A 20758-nucleotide genomic window follows, 5' to 3' on the forward strand; every position below is an offset into this window, starting at 1 on the left:
ATACATATATACATATATATATATATACATATATATATATATATATATATATATATATATATATATATATATATATACATACATACATACATACACACACACACACATATACACACACACACACACATATACACACACATATACACACACATATACACACACACACACACATATATATATACACACACACAAACAGAGAGACTGACTAAGGGCTTATTCCCATTGGGAGCCATGGCTGTATCCGATTCAATCGTGGCTCCGGGCCGCATAAATCTGCAGCATGCCATTCAGAGTTACACTGAGAAATGATCCGTATGGCAAGCCATATTACAGATAGGCAGGGATTCCCATGCAGGTCACATACCGGGAAACGCTGCAAATCTCTATATCGGGCTTTCTCAACCAGAACCTCAGGGTTCCTTAAGTACTCTGCAGGGGTTCCTTGGCATTTTCCCCCATCGTGGGGGAAGTATAATAGAGCACATTATAATAGGTGGTACTATAACAAGAAGCACTAAATTGGGGCAACAGGAGACGGTATAATGAGTGGCAGTGTAATGGGGTAGTGAAATAAACAGCCAAAATAAATAGCCACACATACTGTTAAAGACCACGCCTCCTGCAAAATAAATGCGGGGGTTCCTTGAGACCAAAAAATTGTTTGCAGGGGTTCCTTGAGATCCAAAAGCTATTTACAGGGTTCCTCCATGGTAGAAAGGTTGAGAAAGGCTGCTCTATATAATGGAAACAAGCCGTTAGAGGTACAGACAGCCTCAATTACAAAAAAACTCAAGTTACAACATTTTAGAGATACAAAACTGTCTTCCGTACAAAATATACAATGTATTTTTTGTATTACATATTTTTCTTGCTAAATGTTACAGTATTGCATAAACTGTTATAAATACTTAAAAACACTTTAAAGGACAACTGCAATGAGAACACGGAGGCTGCCATATATATTTTCTGTTTAACAATAAAAGTTGCCTGGCAGCCCTGCAGATCTCTCTGGCTGCAGTAGTGTCTGAATAACACCTGAAACAAGCATGCATCTAATCCAGTCAAATCTGATCTGACAATAATCGGAGACACCTGATCTGCTGCATGCTTGTTCAGAGTCTATGGCTAAAAGTATTAGAGGCAGAGGAACCGCAGCACAGCCAGGCATCTGGTATTGCTTAAAAGGAAATTATGGCAGCCTCTATATCCCTCTCGCTTTAGTTGCCCTTTAAAAGCACATTAAGAAAAGCCAAGATACATTGCATTACAAAACTCCACTTAAAAACTAGATTTACAATCTGCAAGAACAGAACCTGTAAATAGGGGTCATCCTGTACTTTCTACTACATTGCCTGATACAGCTTGAGAAAGGTCTGCGGTTCGAAACAGCGCTGCTGTCGCTGTAATGCCTGTTACATCCTTTTATCAATAAAAGAGCTTTATTACTACTGGATGGTGCTGACTTGACTGCTGATACAAGACGTTGGAGTGTCGGAGTATGCAGAGACACTGCGGGTCTTAGCACATCCTTTTTCCTTCCATGGGTGCTTGCTTCACACTGTTTTACTTCTGTACTTTCTACTACATACAGCATAGTCCCTGGTAACCAGCACTAGCATGCTGGTTGCTTGAGCAACTAGCTGAAAAAGCACAATGACCCAGCCCTTGACAGGACAGGACCTTTATAAAGTCCGTGTCTCTGGAGACCTTGGCAGGAGAGGGCAGAGGCTTATAAGATCCATCTCTCTGGAGACCTTGGCTGGACAGGCAAGATCTTGGTAGGAGAGGGCCTTTATAAGGTTAGGAGAGGGAAGGCGCTTTTTAAGGTCCACCTCTCTGTAGACCTTGGCAGGTGCTTTATAAAGTCTACCTCTCTAGAGACCTTGACATGGGCCTTTATAAGGTCCATCTCTCTGGAGACCTTGACTGGACAGGGCAGGGGCTTTATAAGATCCATCTTTCTGCAGACCACAGGCTGGTTGGGCAGAGCTGAGCTCGGGGCTATACAAGTCACAGAACATCTCTTACCTTCTCTGACAAAGGCGATTTAGAAACAGTCAGCATGCGGTAGATATAGGTGGGCTCAAATGGCGTTCCTGGCCGAATGTCTCGGGCAACTTTATCACCAGGAGCTGAGGGGGGAGAAAATTTACAAGGTTCACAGAAAGCAGAAATTTACTTGCAACACATGAGATACTTAAGCCTATCTACATACATACATCCAGTGTAGTTGTGGAGAGTACACCACCAGTTTGTTACTAAATGAGGCATATGTGGTATTTTAACCGTGAAGAGTTGTAGAACACATTTTGGTGTGTCTTAAAGAGAATCTGTATTGTTAAAATCGCACAAAAGTAAACATACCAGTGCGTTAGGGGACATCTCCTATTACCCTCTGACACAATTTCGCCGCTCCTCGCCGCATTAAAAGTGGTTAAAAACAGTTTTAAAAAGTTTGTTTATAAACAAACAAAACGGCCACCAAAACAGGAAGTAGGTTGATGTACAGTATGTCCACACATAGAAAATACATCCATACACAAGCAGGCTGTATACAGCCTTCCTTTTGAATCTCAAGAGATCATTTGTGTGTTTCTTTCCCCCTGCAGTTCTCATGCACTGAAGTTTCAGGCTGCTCTTTTCTTCCTGCAAACAGCTTTGCCCTTGTCTGTAAATCTTCAGTATGTGAAAGCCCAGCCAGCTCAGAGGATGATTTATCCAGCTTGTAAAAGATAAGAGAAGAGAGAAGCTGCTCTAATCCTAAATAACACACAGGCAGTGTGCATAGAGGGGCCTGGAAGGGAGAGTTCATAGCAGAACCACAACACTGAAGAACTTGGCAGCCTTCCAGACACAGGCCGACAAGTCTGACAGGGGAAAGATACATTGATTTATTACAGAGACAGTGATAGTATAAAGTGCTGCAGTAAGCCAGAACACATTAGAATAGCTTTTTGAACTTGTAGGATGATAAAAAACAGGATGCAATTTTTGTTACGGAGTCTCTTTAAAGCTTGGGGACATGTCACATAAAAAATGGGTAGGGACAAACAAACATAAAAAAAGTATTTTTTGAAATTATGATCACATTTGGAAAATTCTTAGCAAAACTATAAGACATATGTGGTAACAATTTAGCCCTGATAAGTTGTAGAATGGAGTTTAGAAAGTTTTAGGGTTGAGGCCCATGTCTTGTGTATACTTTTTAGACACAAACTGAATCAAAAGCAATTCCATTTTTTGCATATTCTCCACCAAAATAAAAAGGCCTGTAAAATGAAAACAAAGTGACAGAATATAAGAGAAAAAAACATGTACTGTTACATTAGGAACTTGGCTTTTTAAATATGTATACCATGAGGGTATATTACTGTTATTTTTGCAAATAAGGGCTTGTAATCATCGATGGTGTACAACGAGAAAGCAAAAAAACACCTTTATTTCAAGATACAATATTGTCACCATACATTGTGCTAGGAACATAAGCTAAATGTTGTAATAACCAGGATGGATAATCAAACAAAATTTGTGGGTTTAAAGAGACACTGAAGCGAAAAAAAAAATATGATATAGTGAATTGGTTGTGTACTATGAATATTTACTAGAAGATTAGCAGCAAAGAAAATATTCTCATATTTTTATTTTCAGGTATATAGTGTTTTTTCTAACATTGCATCATTCTATAATATGTGCAGATTACACAACACTCAGCATTCAAAATGAGTCTTTCAGAGCAGTCTGTGCACTAATGACCTCTCCTCTGGCAGAGGAAAAGAAACCAGTTGAGATAATAAAAGTCAGATAACAGCCCTCTCCATGACTTAAGCTGGCCATACACTGGCCCGATTTGCGCCCGTTTCGACAGCAGATTCGATCACTGGGATCGAATCTGCTGCCAATCGTTCACGCTACACGCCGAATTTCGATCCATTTCGTCCGATCCCGTCGATCGTGCCGTGCGGAAAATAACCGTCGATCGCCCGCGGGTAAAGAGCGCATCGCTAGCGGCGTTCGAGTGCCCGACGACCGACGCAATAGAGCCCGCATACATTACCTGCTCCGCCGGCGCGACTCCAGTCTCCCGGTCACCGCTGCTCTGTCTGCGCTCTGGTCTCCAGGTCCGGCATGCCTCACTTCTTCTAGCCCGGCAGGAAGTTTAAACAGTAGAGCGCCCTCTACTGTTTAAACTTCCTGCCGGGCTAGAAGAAGTGAGGCATGCCGGACCTGGAGACCAGAGCGCAGACAGAGCAGCGGTGACCGGGAGACTGGAGTCACGCCGGCGGAGCAGGTAATGTATGCGGGCATGCGGGCGGGGGCAGCAGCAGCAGTACCACCACAACAGATTGTGAACGGTTTCAGGCTGAAATCGGTTCACAATCTGTTTGCTGTAAAGGTAGCCATACGATCCCTCTCTGATCAGATTCGATCAGAGAGGGATCTATCTGTTGGTCGAATCTGATGGCAAATCGACCAGTGTATGGCCACCTTAAACTTATTGGGAGAGTTAATGGCTTGTTTGCATAGAGATAACAACTGAAGTTTAACTCTTCCTGTACTGGAAACAATTAGACTGATGTATCTGATCTTAATGTTTTATTTCTTAGCTGTACTACACATACAAATCATAATATCATTTTTTTTTCGCTTCAGTGTCTCTTTAACTTATACTTAGCACTGTTTATTGGAAAGTTATAATGGATGTAAATGGTAAAAGTGTTTTTTTTTCTGTTTTTTACCTTACTTTCCTTTTAAAATGCATAGAAAATAAGGTATTTACTAAACAAAATTTTCACACACTAAAAGCCTAATTTATCCTGAAAAAAAGAATATATAGATAATTTAGCTGTGATAAGGAGTAATCACATTATTGGCGAATGAATGGGAGCAGCGTTGATATGCTCTCGTCCTGAAGTGGTTAACCACTTGACTACTGCAGTGTTGACCCCCCCCTAACGACCAGGCTGTTTTTTGCTGTACTGGGCTGTGCAGGCTTTTCAGCCTCCTGCACATCCCAGCTATGGAGCCCAGCGATCGGACTCACCTTGTTTTGTCCCTAAGATGACATGCCGCCTGAGGTGTCCGATCGCTGTAGCCAGGTGGTTGTTTTGTTTTTCCTAGCCTCTATGAGGCTCTCCCTCCCTCCCACCGTCTTGTGAATTGGAACAGGACCGCAATCCGTCCTGTTCCGCCTCTCATAGGCTGACGGCGATCCCCAGCCAATCAGAGGTCCCTGGCAGTGCTTTACGGATGTAAACAAAGGGGATTTATTTCCCCTTTTGTTTACAAATAGCCTGCTAGCCGCTATCGACGGCTAGCAGGCTAATCACGGAACTCAGTTCCGTGAAGTGGCAGGGAACGATCGCGCATGCGTGCCGCCGTTCCCTGGGACACTGCGGCCCCAGGACTTGTCGTTGGGCGGTCCTGGGGCTGCCACCACGGCCACACTATCGGCGTTAGGCGGTCCCCAAGAAGATAAAGGGAGTCTGAAGTGAAGAAAAAAACAACAAAAAACAGATACCTAAGGGGAAGGAAGGCTCTGGGTCCTATAGAGTCTTTCCTTCTGGTCCCGTCATTCCTGCGCTGGCTCCCCCATTATAGAAGTCTCCAACTGATCGGTGACTGCTCTCTGCTGCTGTGTGATGCTTAGGTGGTATTTGGGAGCCTGAGTGCTTCCGAAGACAGGCCTCTCTTTACTGTGCATGCACAGTATGGAGCCACCCATTTTCGGGTGAACTGAAACTCCTAAAGACTTCCGAAGCCTCCCGCGGTGGGTGATTTGAAACTGGGATCCAACGCTGGAATGCAGGGACTGTGAGAGGAACGAAAAGGCTCATTAGGTCCCAGATCCATCCCTCTCAAGTATGTTTTTTTCTTTTATAATCGCTTCAGATTTACTTTAAAATTTCTGTGTTAATGCAAATTATATGTAGATGTACGCATGATGTTGCGAAAAACAACAACCAAAAGCTGCATAAACGTGCAGAATCTCAGAATTATTTGCATTACTGCTTAGAATTTTCAGTATCAATTTGCAACCAAAGTCTTCAGACCACAGCAGCTTTTATTTATAAAAAAAAGTTTTTATTGCTTAGAATTTTTTAGCGTGCATGAAAAAAGGGCACCTGGAAAAAAGAGCCAAAGGGCCCGGTTGGATAACGAAATGGCGCCGGTGGACAAAGAAATCTTATACAGATAAACATCATTGTCAAACTTGGTTAATGATAAATACCGTTTTAAAAACAGACAGGAAATAACGAAAAGATATTAACATTAAAAGTCGTTACGTAATTCAACAATACAGCTTAACACAACCCTACTCTCTCACAGAACCCTCCTCCTGGTGGTGCCTAACCCTAACCTCCCCCAGTGGTGCCTAACCCTAACCTCCCCCAGTGGTGCCTAACCCTAACCCCCTCTCCCCCCACAGTGTTGCCTAAAACGGCCGCCCAGGTGGAGCCTAACCCTAACCACTCCCTCTGCAGACGCACCCTTTTACATATAGAAACGATAATCTTTAATAACGTAAAAGCTGCACATACAAACAAGATATGTCAAAAACTACGAGGTATAATGTTGCAAGCTTCGAAAACTATAACATTCTTCAAAAACTTTAATGTTCTTTTGTTAACAATATTTATTGGGCACCCTTTTTTCTCCGTATTAACGATAACTGCATTTGAGTCTATGGCGGCATCCTTTATTCTTGCTAACAATTTTTTTATTGGATACAATACAGATGTTTGTATTGAATCCAATACAACAAAATTTAAATTTTCCATGATGCTGCATATGGCCGACACCAGAAGGGACACACAGCGTCAGAGGGGCGTGATTGCCGAGGGACAGGAAACGACGAAGGAGGAAGAATAGATTGCCGCCGGGGATTGCCGACAAGAAGACGGGAACATACAGCCATCAAAACTGCAGGTATTTGTAATTACTGGACAAGCCGGCTCGTCCTTCCTATTCTAGCTATTTTTTTTTTTTTTTTTAGGACGAGTCAGGCTCACCTTCCACGCTGGGAAGGTTAGGAACTCTGACAAATCCATGCTAATGAATCTCATTTTAGGGTCACCAGTATCCACTCATGTGCTCTATACACAACTGCAACGTGCTGTGGTATTTCTGACCTCACATTAGGCGCAGATTGCTCTGCAAGGTGTTACACAGGGGAATCCTGGGAAAAGACTGAGAAGTTTAAACAGCACTAGGGAAACCTGAAGGGGTTCCTAGCGCAATATTTGAGCAGCTTCATAGGGGAAAGAAGGTTTACGAGACTGAGGAATTCTCCAACCTTCTGCAGCAGTGCGTGAAATAAGAGAAGCATGTAACAAGGAAGAGTGCAGAGTACCAGGAGGGGGTTCGGTCATACCTTGCTTTGGCTTGGGTACAGCCGGCATGCTGGTGAATTCGTTCATCAGTCTCACGCTGGAAGACAGGAAAGGACAGAGTTAGTCATGCATTGTGCAGCTTTTCCAGCCGCTCATTTTCCCCCAATCCTGTAAAATTAGAAGCCGCAACTGAACGAGTCTCCAGAGCCAAAGTTCCTCCAAAACTGCAGCTGAAAACTGAGTTTCTCTAACCACTGGCAGTGCAGCTTTTCAGTGCAGCAACCTTAACCCCCACTCTGTACTGCTCCTGTCTGAAAACAGGAACACGTGAGGTATGAGCGGATGTGACGCTACCCAGGGCCGCTATTATCCGAACAACCTCCCATATTTACTACCAACGGGAACCTTAGCAGAGAGCCTTGAGGTGCTCGTTAACAGTAAAATATTTAGACCCTCTGAGGTAACTTTTCAACAATGACTTACAATGCACCAGTGACATCAAAGAGGATGCAGCCTATCTATTTACTAGAAACCAGTGAAAGTACTGAGAATGCAGCCTATCCATTTACTAGAGACCAGTGACATCACAGAGAATGCACTCTAGCTATTCACTAGAGAGCAGCAGGGCTGTGGAGTCGGTACAAAAATCATCGGACTCCTCTGTTTATGAAACCACTGACTCCAGGTACTCAAAATTGCTACAACTCCTTAGTCTAATTTTTACAAAGGTTGTGGATTTGGTTAAAAACAGGGCTGTGGAGTCGGAGTCGTGGAGTCGTGCAATTTTGGGTGCCTAGAGTCGGAGTCGGGAAAAAATGCACCGACTCCGACGCCTAATGAATTTGTAACTGTAATTAAAATAGAAAATATGATAAAATGTTCTATTTCTCAGATAATAGTCATTAAAAATAATGTATATATACAGTATATATACAGTAATAGCTGTGCTTAGTCCACAAAAATGAAATAAACCAATCAAAATTAGTTACTTGTGCTGCTTCAATAAAGCAGTCCCCGTATTTTTAAGGTCAGATATACAGATCTGATTGTGACTGTATATATGATGTGTACAGGAATCTCTTATATATACTAAATAACATCTATGCTGTAAGAATAAAGCCTGATGTGTAGCCGTGTCACTAATAGAGATGGTCAATGAGATGGAAATAATTCTGCACTGATGCTGATTTATGCAAATGTATGCACTCCCTTTGCTGATGAATTTAAATAATTTGATATGTTAAAATTTGGTTTGGTGACGACAAATTAAAGGGTACCTGAGACGGATGAAAAGTAAAGTTTTATACATACATGGGGCTTCCTCCAGCCCCCTTCAGGCTAATCAGTCTCTCGCTGTCCTCCACCACCCAGATCTTCTGCTATGAGTCCTGGTAATTCAGCCAGTCAGCGCTGTCCGGCCGCATGCCGCTCCCACAGCCAGGAACATTCTGCACCTGCGCAATAGTGCTGCACAGGTGTAGTATGCTCCTGGCGGTGGAGTGTGTGCATGTGCACTATGCCCGACTGGCTCAAGTACCTGGACTCATAGCAGAAGATCCAGGTGGTGGAGGAGGACAACGAGGGACTGATTATCCTGAAGATGGCTGGAGGAAGCCCCAGGTCTGTATAAAACTTTAATTTCATCTGTCTCAGGTTTACTTTGTAACACAGTAGTACTATACTCTACATATGCACTCCCCACAGAGCTGCAGGGAATCCACTGAGAATGCTGTGCACATTGAACACAGAGGTGTTGTCTGTCACCCATAAACCTTGTTCAGATTGTGCATGAAGAATGTGTAATAGAGGAAGAATCTCCTCATTCCCCTGCAGAGTACCTGCACATCATTCTTACATGCACCCACACTTACATTGCCTAGGGCCTGATAGATGTTCTTTGTTCCGGTTTGTACCTTTTACAAGTACTCTTACCAAGGAGTAGTTTTAGTCTAAAGGGAATAAATATAGTAGTCTACATATCCTTCTCACTTCAGTTGTCTTGTAAAATTCCTAAGTGTTGGCAGTTAAGAGACGAATTTCATGTTACATACTTAATCAACAAAATTGTAATATGCAAATTAGAGGAGTCGGAGTCGAGGAGTCGGTGGAATCCTAAACTGAGCAGTCGGAGTCGGTGGATTTTTGGACCGACTCCACAGCCCTGGTTAAAAATATCATCCGACTTAGACTCCTCCATTTATTGAAACACTATCTCTGACTCCAGGTACCCAAAATTGCTCCGACTTCACATCCTTGCACTAGAGGCCAGTGACAACACTGATAATGCAGCCTATCCATTCACTAGAGACCAGTGATATCACAAAATACAGTAGTCCCAGCTGTGATTAAAAAAATAAATAAAAAAATAGGGGTTTGCAGTTTATGCTGAGTCACACAAAGTGTACTTACAAGCTGTCAATCATAGGTGTTGATGTACACGGCCTCTCTGCTTTGCTATACAATGGAATGCATCGCATCAGATGGTACATGGGGGGACATGCTACTAGAGCCTGCAGTGTCTACAAAGCACATGTTAAGGAACTTAACCAGACAAAAGCACACACAAAACCTGTAAACAAAGGCCAGATTAAATTTAGTTTAAGCAAAGTAAGGATGTAATGTGTATTAATCCCCTTGGCTTGCATGAATAAAGGATACAGCGTTGATATAGCACCAGTTTCCTTTGTTAATTAATCCTCTGGGCTGTAAAGACAGTGGTTTATGTACTAGTTTCACCTTCTCCAACGCCTCTGTAAAAATAAAAACACAGCAATAGGTTAAAGAGGAACTCCAGTGAAAATAATGTAATAAAAAAAAAGTGCTTAATTTTTACAATAATTATGTATAAATGATTTAGTCAGTGTTTGCCCATTGTAAAAGCTTTCCTCCACCTGATATACATTCAGACATTTATCACATGGTGACTGGAAGGATGCTGCTTGCTTTTTTTGGCAGTTGGAAACAGCTGTTATTTCCCACAATGCAACAAGGCTCCCACAGTGTGATGTCAGGACCTCAGTGCTGTGAGGCGCTGACATCACACCGTGGGAGGAGTTTCACCACTAAATCAGCCATACAGAGCGGCTTGATGATCCGTTTGAAAAAAGGAATAGATTTCTCATGGGAAAAGGGGTATCAGCTACTGATTGGGATGAAGTTCAATTATTGGTTATGGTTTCTCTTTAAAACAAAGGTCTCAAGAGGCCGCACACCTCAGCACACAAGTGATTCTTGCCTCATTTTCTTCCACTAAGAGAGCCTTCTGTTGGTGGGGTTTGATCGTTCCCGTTTGTTTTTTTTATAAATATTTATTAATCTTTAAATAAATTTACCTTTTTTTTTTAAATTTATTTTATATTCCCACTCCCACACCCCACCAGCCAATCAGGGTGATTGGTTGTCAAAGGCTTAAGCCTATGACAGCCAGTCACTTCTCTGCCTACCGAGGGAACAGCCGTGTCACACAGCTGTCCCCAGTACATCGCTGCCTTAGATCACAGCACTGTACAGGGTTATTAGACGACTGTTTCGCCGTCTTACAGTCTCCGAACGTCTGGGAAGCTCCGCCTTCCAAGTGAAGATGCACACGCATTAGCGCACACGATCCCCTGCTAGCCCCATTGAAAGCCATTCACGCCGAACGTGGTGGAGCGGTCCTGAGGCTGCTGCCGCGTTCACACCAATCGGCAAGCAGTTAAAATATTTAAACAGAGCAGAGCTAATGGCCCTTCAAACTCCCCTGCAGTAAAACCTTTTCTGAAGCTGCCTTTCACTGTTTCTTTGATGTATAAGTGCTTCAGAAAATAGGACCATTTCTGTCCTGAGCGGTTTTGCATAGATCACTGAAGTTTCTTTACTCTGCCTGTACTGGAAACAATATGAGACTCATATTTGTGCTACTAATGTTCTATTACTTAGCCGTACTACACATACAATTTATTATATCATACGTTTATTTCCGCTTCAGATTCCGTTTAAAGGATCACTATCGCAAATTAGACACTTAAAAACTGACAGAACCAACAGGTTTTGGGCCAGTCCATTTCCTCATGAGGGATTCTCAGGGTTGTCTATTTTCAACAGCATTTCCTGAACAGCAGTTGCACAGTCTGACAAAATAGTGTGCGAGTGAGTAGGGAGGCTGGCTGGTATCTTACTATTTAGGAAGTTAGCCTCCCTGGCGGTCTATTAAAACCTTAAATGGTATGCAGTTAAATGGTATAAGAACAAAGCCCTTGAAAAATAGCACCTCCCACAGCAAAATTTGAAAAAGTATAACAAAAATCTTTATTCAACATTAGGTATAATAATATTCACAATATTGATGATTCAATAAAGAATAAAACCATTTAAAAACCAAGCAAATATTGCAACATGATCCCTGCTTCATATGAAACAACCACTCTAAATGCAATATATTGTATAATGACATAATGCTGCTGTCAGATATAATACCCAATATTGATGGCGGCGCAGCACTTTAATTTTTTTTTTTTTTTTTTTTAAACCATGTAGCTAGCCTAGCGCTAGTTACACGATGGCCGCTGTGCAGCGGGCATCCCCCCGCCCCTTCCGATCGCCTCCAGCGATCAGAGCAAACAGGAAATCCCGTTCAGAACGGGATTTCCTGTTTGGCTTCCCCCGTCGCCAAGGTGACGATCGGGATGACGTCATCAACGTCGTCCATGTCATGGTGTCTGGGGGAGTCCCGATCCACCCCCTTAGCGCAGCCTGGCTATGATTGGCCAGGCTGCGCAAGGGGTCTGGGGGGGCGGCCCTCTAACGCGGCGGGTAGCGGCAGCGATCGGCTAGTAAACAAAATAAGGAAAAAGTGTGCAAATCGGCCCACCAGGGGCTGAGAAATCCTCCGCGGCGGCACACCCCGAGCTTAGCTCAGGCTTACCGCTGAGGAGGTTAAACTGCTGTTCAGGAATTGCTGGGGATAAAAATATAAATAAAATAAGCATATTTAAAAAGTAATCAAATATTTGTAAAAAACAAAACAAACTGCACCACCAATCAAAGACCGCCAAGAGAGAGCTCTGTTGGTGGACAGAAAAGGGGGAGGGGAATCACTTGCGTGCTGAGGTGTACGGCCCTGCAGCGAGGCCTTAAAGTGACTCTGTAACAAAAATTACAACGTTTTTTCTACCATCCTACAAGTTCCTAAACCTATTCTAATGTGTTGTGGCTTACTGCAGCACTTTATACTATGACAGTCTCTGTAATAAATCAATGTATCTTTCCCCTGTCAGACTTGTCGGCCTGTGTCTGGAAGGCTGCCAACTCTTCCGTGCAGATCTGTTCCTCTATGCACACTCCAGTGTGTGTTTTATTTACATAAGCCAGCAGCTTCTCTGCTATCTTATCAGTGATAGAAGAGAGCTGGATAAAAATCCTAGGCTGTGAAAGGAGCTGGAAGGTCACATACTGAGGAATTAACCACATAGGCAGAGCTGTCTGCAGGAAGCCTGTCACTTCAGTGGGTGAGAGCTGAAGGGGTCAGAAGGTAAACACACACAAGTGATCTCTAGAGATTCAGAAGTAAGGCTGTATACAGCCTGCTTGTGTATGGATGTAATTTCTATGTGTGGACATACTGTATATCAACCTACTTCCTGTTTTGGTGGCCATTTTGTTTGTTTATAAACAAACTTTTTAAAACTGTTTTTAACTACTTTTAATGTGGCGGGGAGCGGCGAAATTGTGACAGAGGGTAATAGGAGATGTCCCCTAACGCACTGGTATGTTTACTTTTGTGCGATTTTAACAATACAGATTCTCTTTAAAGAGGAACTCCAGTGAAAATAATGTAATAAAAAGTGCTTCATTTTTACAATAATTCTGTATAAATGATTTAGTCAGTGTTTGATCATTGTAAAATATTTTAAATCCCTGATTCACATTTTGACATTTATCACATGGTGACATTTTTACTGTTGGCAGGTGATGCAGTTGCTGCATGCTTTTTTGGCAGTTGGAAACAGCTGTAAACAGCTATTTCCCACAATTCAACAGGGTTCACAGACAGGAAACTGCCAGAAGTACCACGGTACTCAGAGCTTCTTGTGGGAGGGGTTTCACCACAATATCAGCCATACAGCTCCCCCTTATACTTGGTTTGTGAAAAGGAATAGATTTCTCATGTAAAAGAAGGTACCAGCTACTGATTGGGATAAAGTTCAATTTACGGTCGGAGTTTCTCTTTAAAGCTGCAGTGGCCCTTTTTGTGAAAAATGGCCTGGTCTTTAGGGGGGGTTTAAGCCCGTGGTCCTCAAGTGGTTAAGCAATCAACTTTGTGTGGATGAATGCTTTCTTAACACCCCAGAATTACCAGAATAAATTCTAAAATCTATTCACAATTTATTTTCTAACACTGACGATTTCTTCCACTTACAATAAGCAGAAATATCTGTGAAATGCAGCTGAATCCCCTCCGGGTACAAGTCCTGCATGAGCCTCTGAGAGGAATCATGCAGGAAATCATTCTATGCAAGACAATGCAGCATGAATCTGCATTGTGGGCACTCAGCACCACCTAGTGGTTAACTTCCAAACTGCTTTGTATGAGATTTACAGTACGTTTTACACAGCTTTAATTTCACCTAGCTTGCTTCATGGGACAATTTATAAAACACCCAAGTAAACAAATCTGTGCTTTACTACCCCTAAAAGCTATTGTATTTTGTTGTTTTTACTTAACATTTTGCTTCTATCCATATGAACACCAAATTATAAAATGGATTTTTTTTCCAGAATATTTTTAAAATTCAGATGCAAGGACATCTATAAGCTTTACAGCAACTCTAGTGGGCTTAGCCTACAATAGGAACACATGGTAGGACTGGATTGTGAGCTCTGTTGATGTGACAGGACTATATTACTCTAAAGCGCTGCAGGAGATGTCAGTGCTACATAAATACATAATAATAATGTGATAAGACATTATACTAGGACTATGGTAGGATTAGATTGTGAGCTCCTCTGAGGACAGTCAGTGACATGACTATGTAACTCAGTAAAGTGCTCCAAAACATGTCAGTGCTATATAAATATATAATAATAATATGGTAGGACATTAAGACTACCACTGTGGTAGGATTAGAGTAAGCTTCTCTGAGGACAGTCAGTGACATGACTGTAATCGGTTAAGTGCTGCAGATGTCAGGACTATATAAACATCTAACAGTAATAAGGTGATAATACAACTCCTATAATATTAGTAGTTATTTTCCCCTGCAAAGTAGTAAGAAAGCCAGAGGTATCCTTTCCAACTCAAAATACACCTTCCCAAAAAACCTACCAACTGCATGAAGTGTAGTGCGGCAGCCTCACTTCTCACAGATTTAAGCCTGGTATACTTTCAATTATGACTGGCCAATCACTGACGAATTTTCACCACCTCCATGTAGTAAGCTGTTTATCTACACAATCTGCTAATAGTATTCAACATCTGTTGACCCTCATAATAATGGTAAAAGTCAGTAATTGGCCACTCGTAATTGAAAGTGTCCTAGGCTTTACCCTGAGATAGCTGCAAGAAGCATCTCATATGTAGTGGTATTGAACCCGCAATACTTACAGGAGGGTGTAACATCCAAAGATAGTGACCCAAAAATATATGTAGACCCCTTTTTCTAAAATAGGTTCCCCATTTTTTTTCCTCGTTTGGGAGCCTTTGCCTAACTGCAGGAACTGTTCAAAGAAAGCAGGATTGTGGTACAGTAGGTTTTTTTTTAGCTATAGTAACAAGCTTATCAGCATGCAAATAACAGAAAGCTTCCTATTTCGGGGAAGATAAGGACACTATGACCAGAAGGTAATTGAAACCCCTCAAGAGTTTACACGGTGATGCAAGCCAGTTGTAGAGGTGATACCTGCTGTTGGGACAGTAAACTGTGGCAAAGGGAGGAAAAAGTAACACTGAGCTGAGTTGAAAAAAAAAAAGGGCAGAAGTGATGTCACTTTTGGCATCAGAGAAACAAAGATGGAAACCCAACAAATATTTTCTTCATATCACATTTCTTCTAAATCTGACAAACACTAAAAACAACATAAATAAGCAATCTTTATTGATTTTTTTTCTTCTTAGTTAATATGGAGCTTTGTCCCACTTTAAGGCGGAAACGCAATACAATGAAATATTTTATTTTCACATTTTTTTCATAAATAAAAACCATCAGTTTTGGAACCAGAACAATGGTTTTACTTTTTTTCTCCAATCAAAAAATGTGAACTCCTTCCCATGTTTTTAATCAGGCGCGTTGCAGAATTCAGATACATTTTCCAGTATGTTGAACAGCATAATATAGCTTGTAAATTTCTTGATTAATACACCCAAGTCATTTTCTGGGAGTGATCATTTATTTTTCATAACTGGGGAAAAGCACAAGACACATTGGGAACACCAATGTAATACATTGGTCAGAGTTTTCACAAGTTACCATCGGAAAAGTTGAGAATTCTCAAATCGAAAAAATAAAATAAAATGTAAAAATGGTGTCGTGTGTGCCCACTTTTAGGGCTCATTTACATGGAAGGCTGAACAAGCGCAATTACATGCAGCCGAATAGCAGCGCTTGGTAACTCCGTGTGTCATTTCTGAGACACGGCAACTTTACCAGGCGTCTAAGGACAGCAACCGGTATGCTGAGATGCAACTCCATGGGTGGACCACCTGCGCACCGCCCAAGCGCTAACATGCACTTGGTTGGTGACTGGAAGCAGCTGACAGGTGATGAAGCCTAACAGATCTGCTGGGGTATAGCAATGAGAGGGGGACAAGGTTTACATCTGTTAATTGGTTGAAGAAGAAATGGTCACTCCCCTTGCCCACCCCCCCCCCCCATTGGAGCAGAAGGCGCAGCTGGCAGTACTGGTACTAGCACGTGTTTGCGCAATTTCAGTAAGGGGGAGGGGAGACAGTAAAGATGGGCACATGCTCCAGCAGGCATGGAGAGTAGTGCGGAGGATGATGATACAAAGTCTAATGCTGGGCATACATGGGTCGATCTGGCGGCCGATTAGCCGCCGGACCGATCCCCGCAGGTGCTCCTAATCAGCCGCTTGATTCCCTGCTATTGTCCGCCGGCGGGGATCGAGCGGGGAATCTATCCGGCAGGTCATCGGACCTGTCGGATATTATCAATCGAGCCATCAGGCTCGATTGATAAGCCTGCCCAGTATGCCGTGTATGACCAGCATAACGGTAGGTTTCCACAAGCTCCGGCCGAATTCAGTGCTTCAGAATTTTTTCATGAGCATAAATCAGAAAAATCCAATGGATTTCAATAGGCTGGGATTCCGGATCAGCACGTGTGAAATCGGGCACAAACAGCCAGAGTGGAAATGGGCCCTTACTGTAAAAAAAAAAAAAAAAAAAAAAAATGTTTGTAAATGCTTTTCTAGACCAATTCAAGCCGCTGGCAAGGAGTGACTCACCACTTATATGTCATTATTAAAAACTGGCGAAGCAAAGCAGAGATCTTACATTTAATGACAGTATTTATTCTCCTAATATTGGACGTGTGCTGGGCATTGTGAAATTGGTTCTGCAGGCCCCAGGTGTCACACAAAGTCTTACAGGGCCCATCAGCGGACTGGGGAATTATGAGATGCAATAGCAGCAGCCTCAGCAGTTTCATATGAGACTCCACTAAATTCATGGAGAGCAGGAGACGGTCAGAGCCGGCGGCTGCAGAGAGTGGACATTGCGTACCAGCCCTACACCCTGCTCTGCTATAACTCTGCTCAGTCCTCTCACTTCTCAAAGTTATACAAACACTATTCCTACACAGATCTAACCCCGGGGAAATATTCAGCATGTCCAATATCCAGCTAAGCCACAAGGAGGGGGGATTCACAGCTATAAAACATCTACTCCTAACGTGCTGCAGCTTATGACTATAAAGCCTTGTACACAAGATACACGAGCATGTATATACAGAGGAGTACAGTACAAAGGAAGTCCGAGACAGGTAAAAAGGAGCGTCGGACATTTGGGTGCAGCCATACCTTAGTATGAATTACAGCTAATGGCGCTCAGTATGTAATTTGGGTGCAAGCAAAAGTCGGAGCCCAAATTACAGGAAAAAACAAAACTGTCTAGAGGAGGAATCTTCGCAGCCGGGAAATTTGCAATAGTAGGATGAGCAGTTTTTCAGCTTCACCCTGCGCCCTTTTTATGTATGCTGCCTAACAGCACTGTACAAGTGCACAGGATATGCTATACTGCACTCAATGTGAAGACACCATAGGAATGTCATTGCAACGCGTGGATACTGTGTGCTACAATGGAACGCCACAGGCCTGATGTGAAAGGAGCCTAGGGGACCATTCACACTTGCAATAGTTTTGCGCGGGTGATTTTACCGCGATTAATGTGGTAAAAATCACTGACCACTCACGCAATTCAGAGTGATCGCGCCCAGCGCTTTGTTAAGCACTGTATTGCGATCGCTCTAGAATCGCAGCAAAATGCTGCAGGGACATTTTGCGATTGCCACTAATCGCAAAACACTCGCGATCGGCGGCAATGAGATCACTGCCATAAGGTTAATGTTGCGCTAGCGCTTTAAACAGCGTTAGCGCTTCGGCGATTAGCGGGAATCACCCACTAATTGCCCAAGTGAGAACAGGCCTAAGGAAATTATTTCACCCCCTGGCTTTCCTTAAAGTGTCCCTGAAGGAAAAAAAAAAGGTGCCCCAAATGGGTACTTATCTCCAGTGAAGGGAAGCTGCTGGATAATCTAGTAGCTTCCACCCGCCTCTTCCGATCCACCAGTGCTGGGGCCCCCAAGCAATTGCTGCTATTCTGGAGGGGAAGGGAGGAGAGGGATTTCCTGCTTAAACGCCCACTAGGGGCGATCCTGCAGGCCTTCCAAAGCTACCATTGGGAAGCTCTCCCTAGCCGCTGCTCTATGAGAGGTCCAGGGCTCACCTGTATCTCCCTCTAGGTATCGCCTGGTGGTTTAGGGGTCTCGGTCTGTGGCAGATTCCGGGACCCGACTGTCGTGTGAACCAGTGTTTTGTGGTTTTACATTTCGCTGCTCTTCCAGCGTCATGACCCCAGGGGCCAGGAAAGTGAAACTAAAGGACTGCAGGCAAACGGAGCAGCCGAAAGCGGTGTGGATGGTGGCGGCCTCTTCATCTTTTCATTTTTAAGTGAAGACAATATGACATTTACAGATAACAGTTTTCACCGTATTACTTTGGATGACTGCGTCCAGCACATCCAGCATACAGAAACAGTCCTCACTGGCTGTAATACTGTAACTGGAATCTGCTCAGAATGATAGAAAGCAGAAATATAGCTTCAAATAGTGTATACATAACTTATCAGCTGCAGCTCTGTGTGTGTGTGTGTCTCTCTCTCTGCCTGGCAGTGCAAAGTAAACAGAGCCAGGAAGAGCTCATTTTGAATGGGGGGGGGGGGGGCATCCAAGAACAGGAATAAAGTAAGCCTCCTTCTCTTCAGATCCTTCTCGGTATTTAAAAAATACCTCAGCTGTTCCCATATGATCTGTCAGAAAGCAGTGTGTGTGTGTAAGCATGGTAGAAACAGTAAATCATTCCTCTGAAGTGACGGACAAGTGGAACCCATTTACATGGTAAAAGCTCTAGCCCGATGCGGACACAGATTGTTACAAACAGCTGGTAAACAAAGCATTTTTTTCCACACAGGTTGTGCTGAGAGACTTCTGAAAAGCTTTTTAGTGTTGCTGGCTAAAAACTCTATAGGTATGTGGGGCTTACCGAAGAACAGTTTATTTGATAGTAGTTTAATGTTTCATCAAGTGACAAAGCAGAAAAAAATGCTGATATAATGACTTGTATGTAGTACGGGAAATAGAAATTAGTAGCAAAGAAAATTTAGTCTCATTTTTTTTTTTAATAACTTTACATCATTCTCTAATATTTGCAATTTACACACTGCACTCAGCATTCTAAATGATTTCACAGAGCAGGCTAGTGAACTTTTGAGCTTTACTCTGCAGAAAAAGCAAAATACAGTGACAGACACTTGAGATAATAAGCTTCAGAAGACAGAGCTCTCTGTGACTTTGAAAGTCGTGGAGCTCAGATAAGTTTTTTTGCTTAGATAACAACTGGAGTTTCTTTACTTTTCCTGTACTGGAAACAATATTAGACTCATATCTCTGTTGCTTATGTTTTATTTCTTAGCTGTATTACACACACAAATCATATCATAAGTTTATTTTCACTTCAGATTCACTTTCAGCTCCGATACAGACAAATATTGAACTACTAACATTCCCTCTGTTCCCTGCACCCAAAAGTGTTCCTAGCCATGCAGGAGTTTATTTACCTTTAATTAGTTATGAGCTACACTATGGACTGACTGCAGAGAAACTCATTCTGAGCCCCGAACTCTTACAGCAATAACACAAGCGGGCTCTATGTGGGACTGTGGCTGTACACACACGTACGTTCCTCTCATGCTATTTGCCACGTCAGGTACCCTTTAAAAAAGACCTGAACTCAGAACGTCCTCTCTACTCTAAAAGATAAGCAACAGTATAATAACCTTTACTTCCTGCTTTCATGGAAGCAAACAAACAAAACATCTTGTGTTTACATAATAAATGTGTCTGCTGAGGAGTGCCAAATTTCTGTGCTGACATAATTGAACGATCAAATTACTTTTGTGATTAGTTGAAGATGAGGGGGAATTAAGACAGGCTTTTCTCTCTAAAAACAGAAGGTGCACTTCTCCGTTTTCCTTTTGTCTTCTGCAATAGTTTAGGTCCACTTTAGCACTTAACAGAAACTTTTCCCCCCATAATTACAAGTATAAATAGCTCTCCACGATGTACACAAGGTAAGGTAGGTGAACTGCCATTAATTCTTACAATATGTAGGACTAAACTGAAGGATTGATTTTTTTTTCTTGAGAGAAGCTTCACTTGATTTTGATGAAAGTTAGGGATGGTGAATAAGATGCACAGAATTCCAAGTCGAAATGAAATTTTTATGCTAATCCTATGCAGATTTATGCAGTTTGAAAACAGGCTAAAATGCCACAGCCGCATAATACGCCTCCTACTTCTGCTGCACAGCCGGATAAGACGCCTCCTACTTCTGCTGCACATCCGGATAAGCTGCCTCCTACTTCTGCTGCACAGCCGGAAAAGATCGATTTTCAAGCTGCATCAAGTAGGAATTATTTGCATCTCATCGACCATCCCTAATGATAGTCAGTGTGGCTGTACTTCTGTGCTGGATTCAGCAACAAGGTCTCTGAGGATTGTGAGAGGGATTCTGGCTGTCAGAGGTTCCTGATAAGCAGCCGAGCGTGGCAGCATCACGTGACCACAATGATCATCAACAAAAACCAAACGCGTACACATGCCTGATTCATTAAACCAACGGGTCGTCACACTGCGGGGCAGCCCTTCTAGCGACAG

The 20758-nt window shown here is 42.7% G+C and overlaps 1 protein-coding gene across 2 annotated transcripts in view; it reads right to left on the reverse strand.

Moving 5' to 3' along the window:
- USP10 (ubiquitin specific peptidase 10) overlaps positions 1-20758 on the reverse strand; it is a 103019-nt gene that overhangs the window by 48350 nt on the left and 33911 nt on the right. For both annotated transcript variants that reach the window (XM_068260180.1, XM_068260179.1), the window contains exons 5-8: positions 9990-10081; positions 9741-9850; positions 7373-7428; positions 2029-2132 (exon numbers count right to left, since the gene is read on the reverse strand). In XM_068260180.1, coding sequence (XP_068116281.1) covers positions 2029-2132; positions 7373-7428; positions 9741-9850; positions 9990-10081 — 362 coding nt within the window. The remainder of the gene's footprint in view (positions 1-2028; positions 2133-7372; positions 7429-9740; positions 9851-9989; positions 10082-20758) is intronic.

This window comes from Hyperolius riggenbachi, chromosome 11 (assembly GCF_040937935.1).
Source record: "Hyperolius riggenbachi isolate aHypRig1 chromosome 11, aHypRig1.pri, whole genome shotgun sequence".
NCBI classification, from domain to species: Eukaryota; Metazoa; Chordata; class Amphibia; order Anura; family Hyperoliidae; genus Hyperolius; species Hyperolius riggenbachi.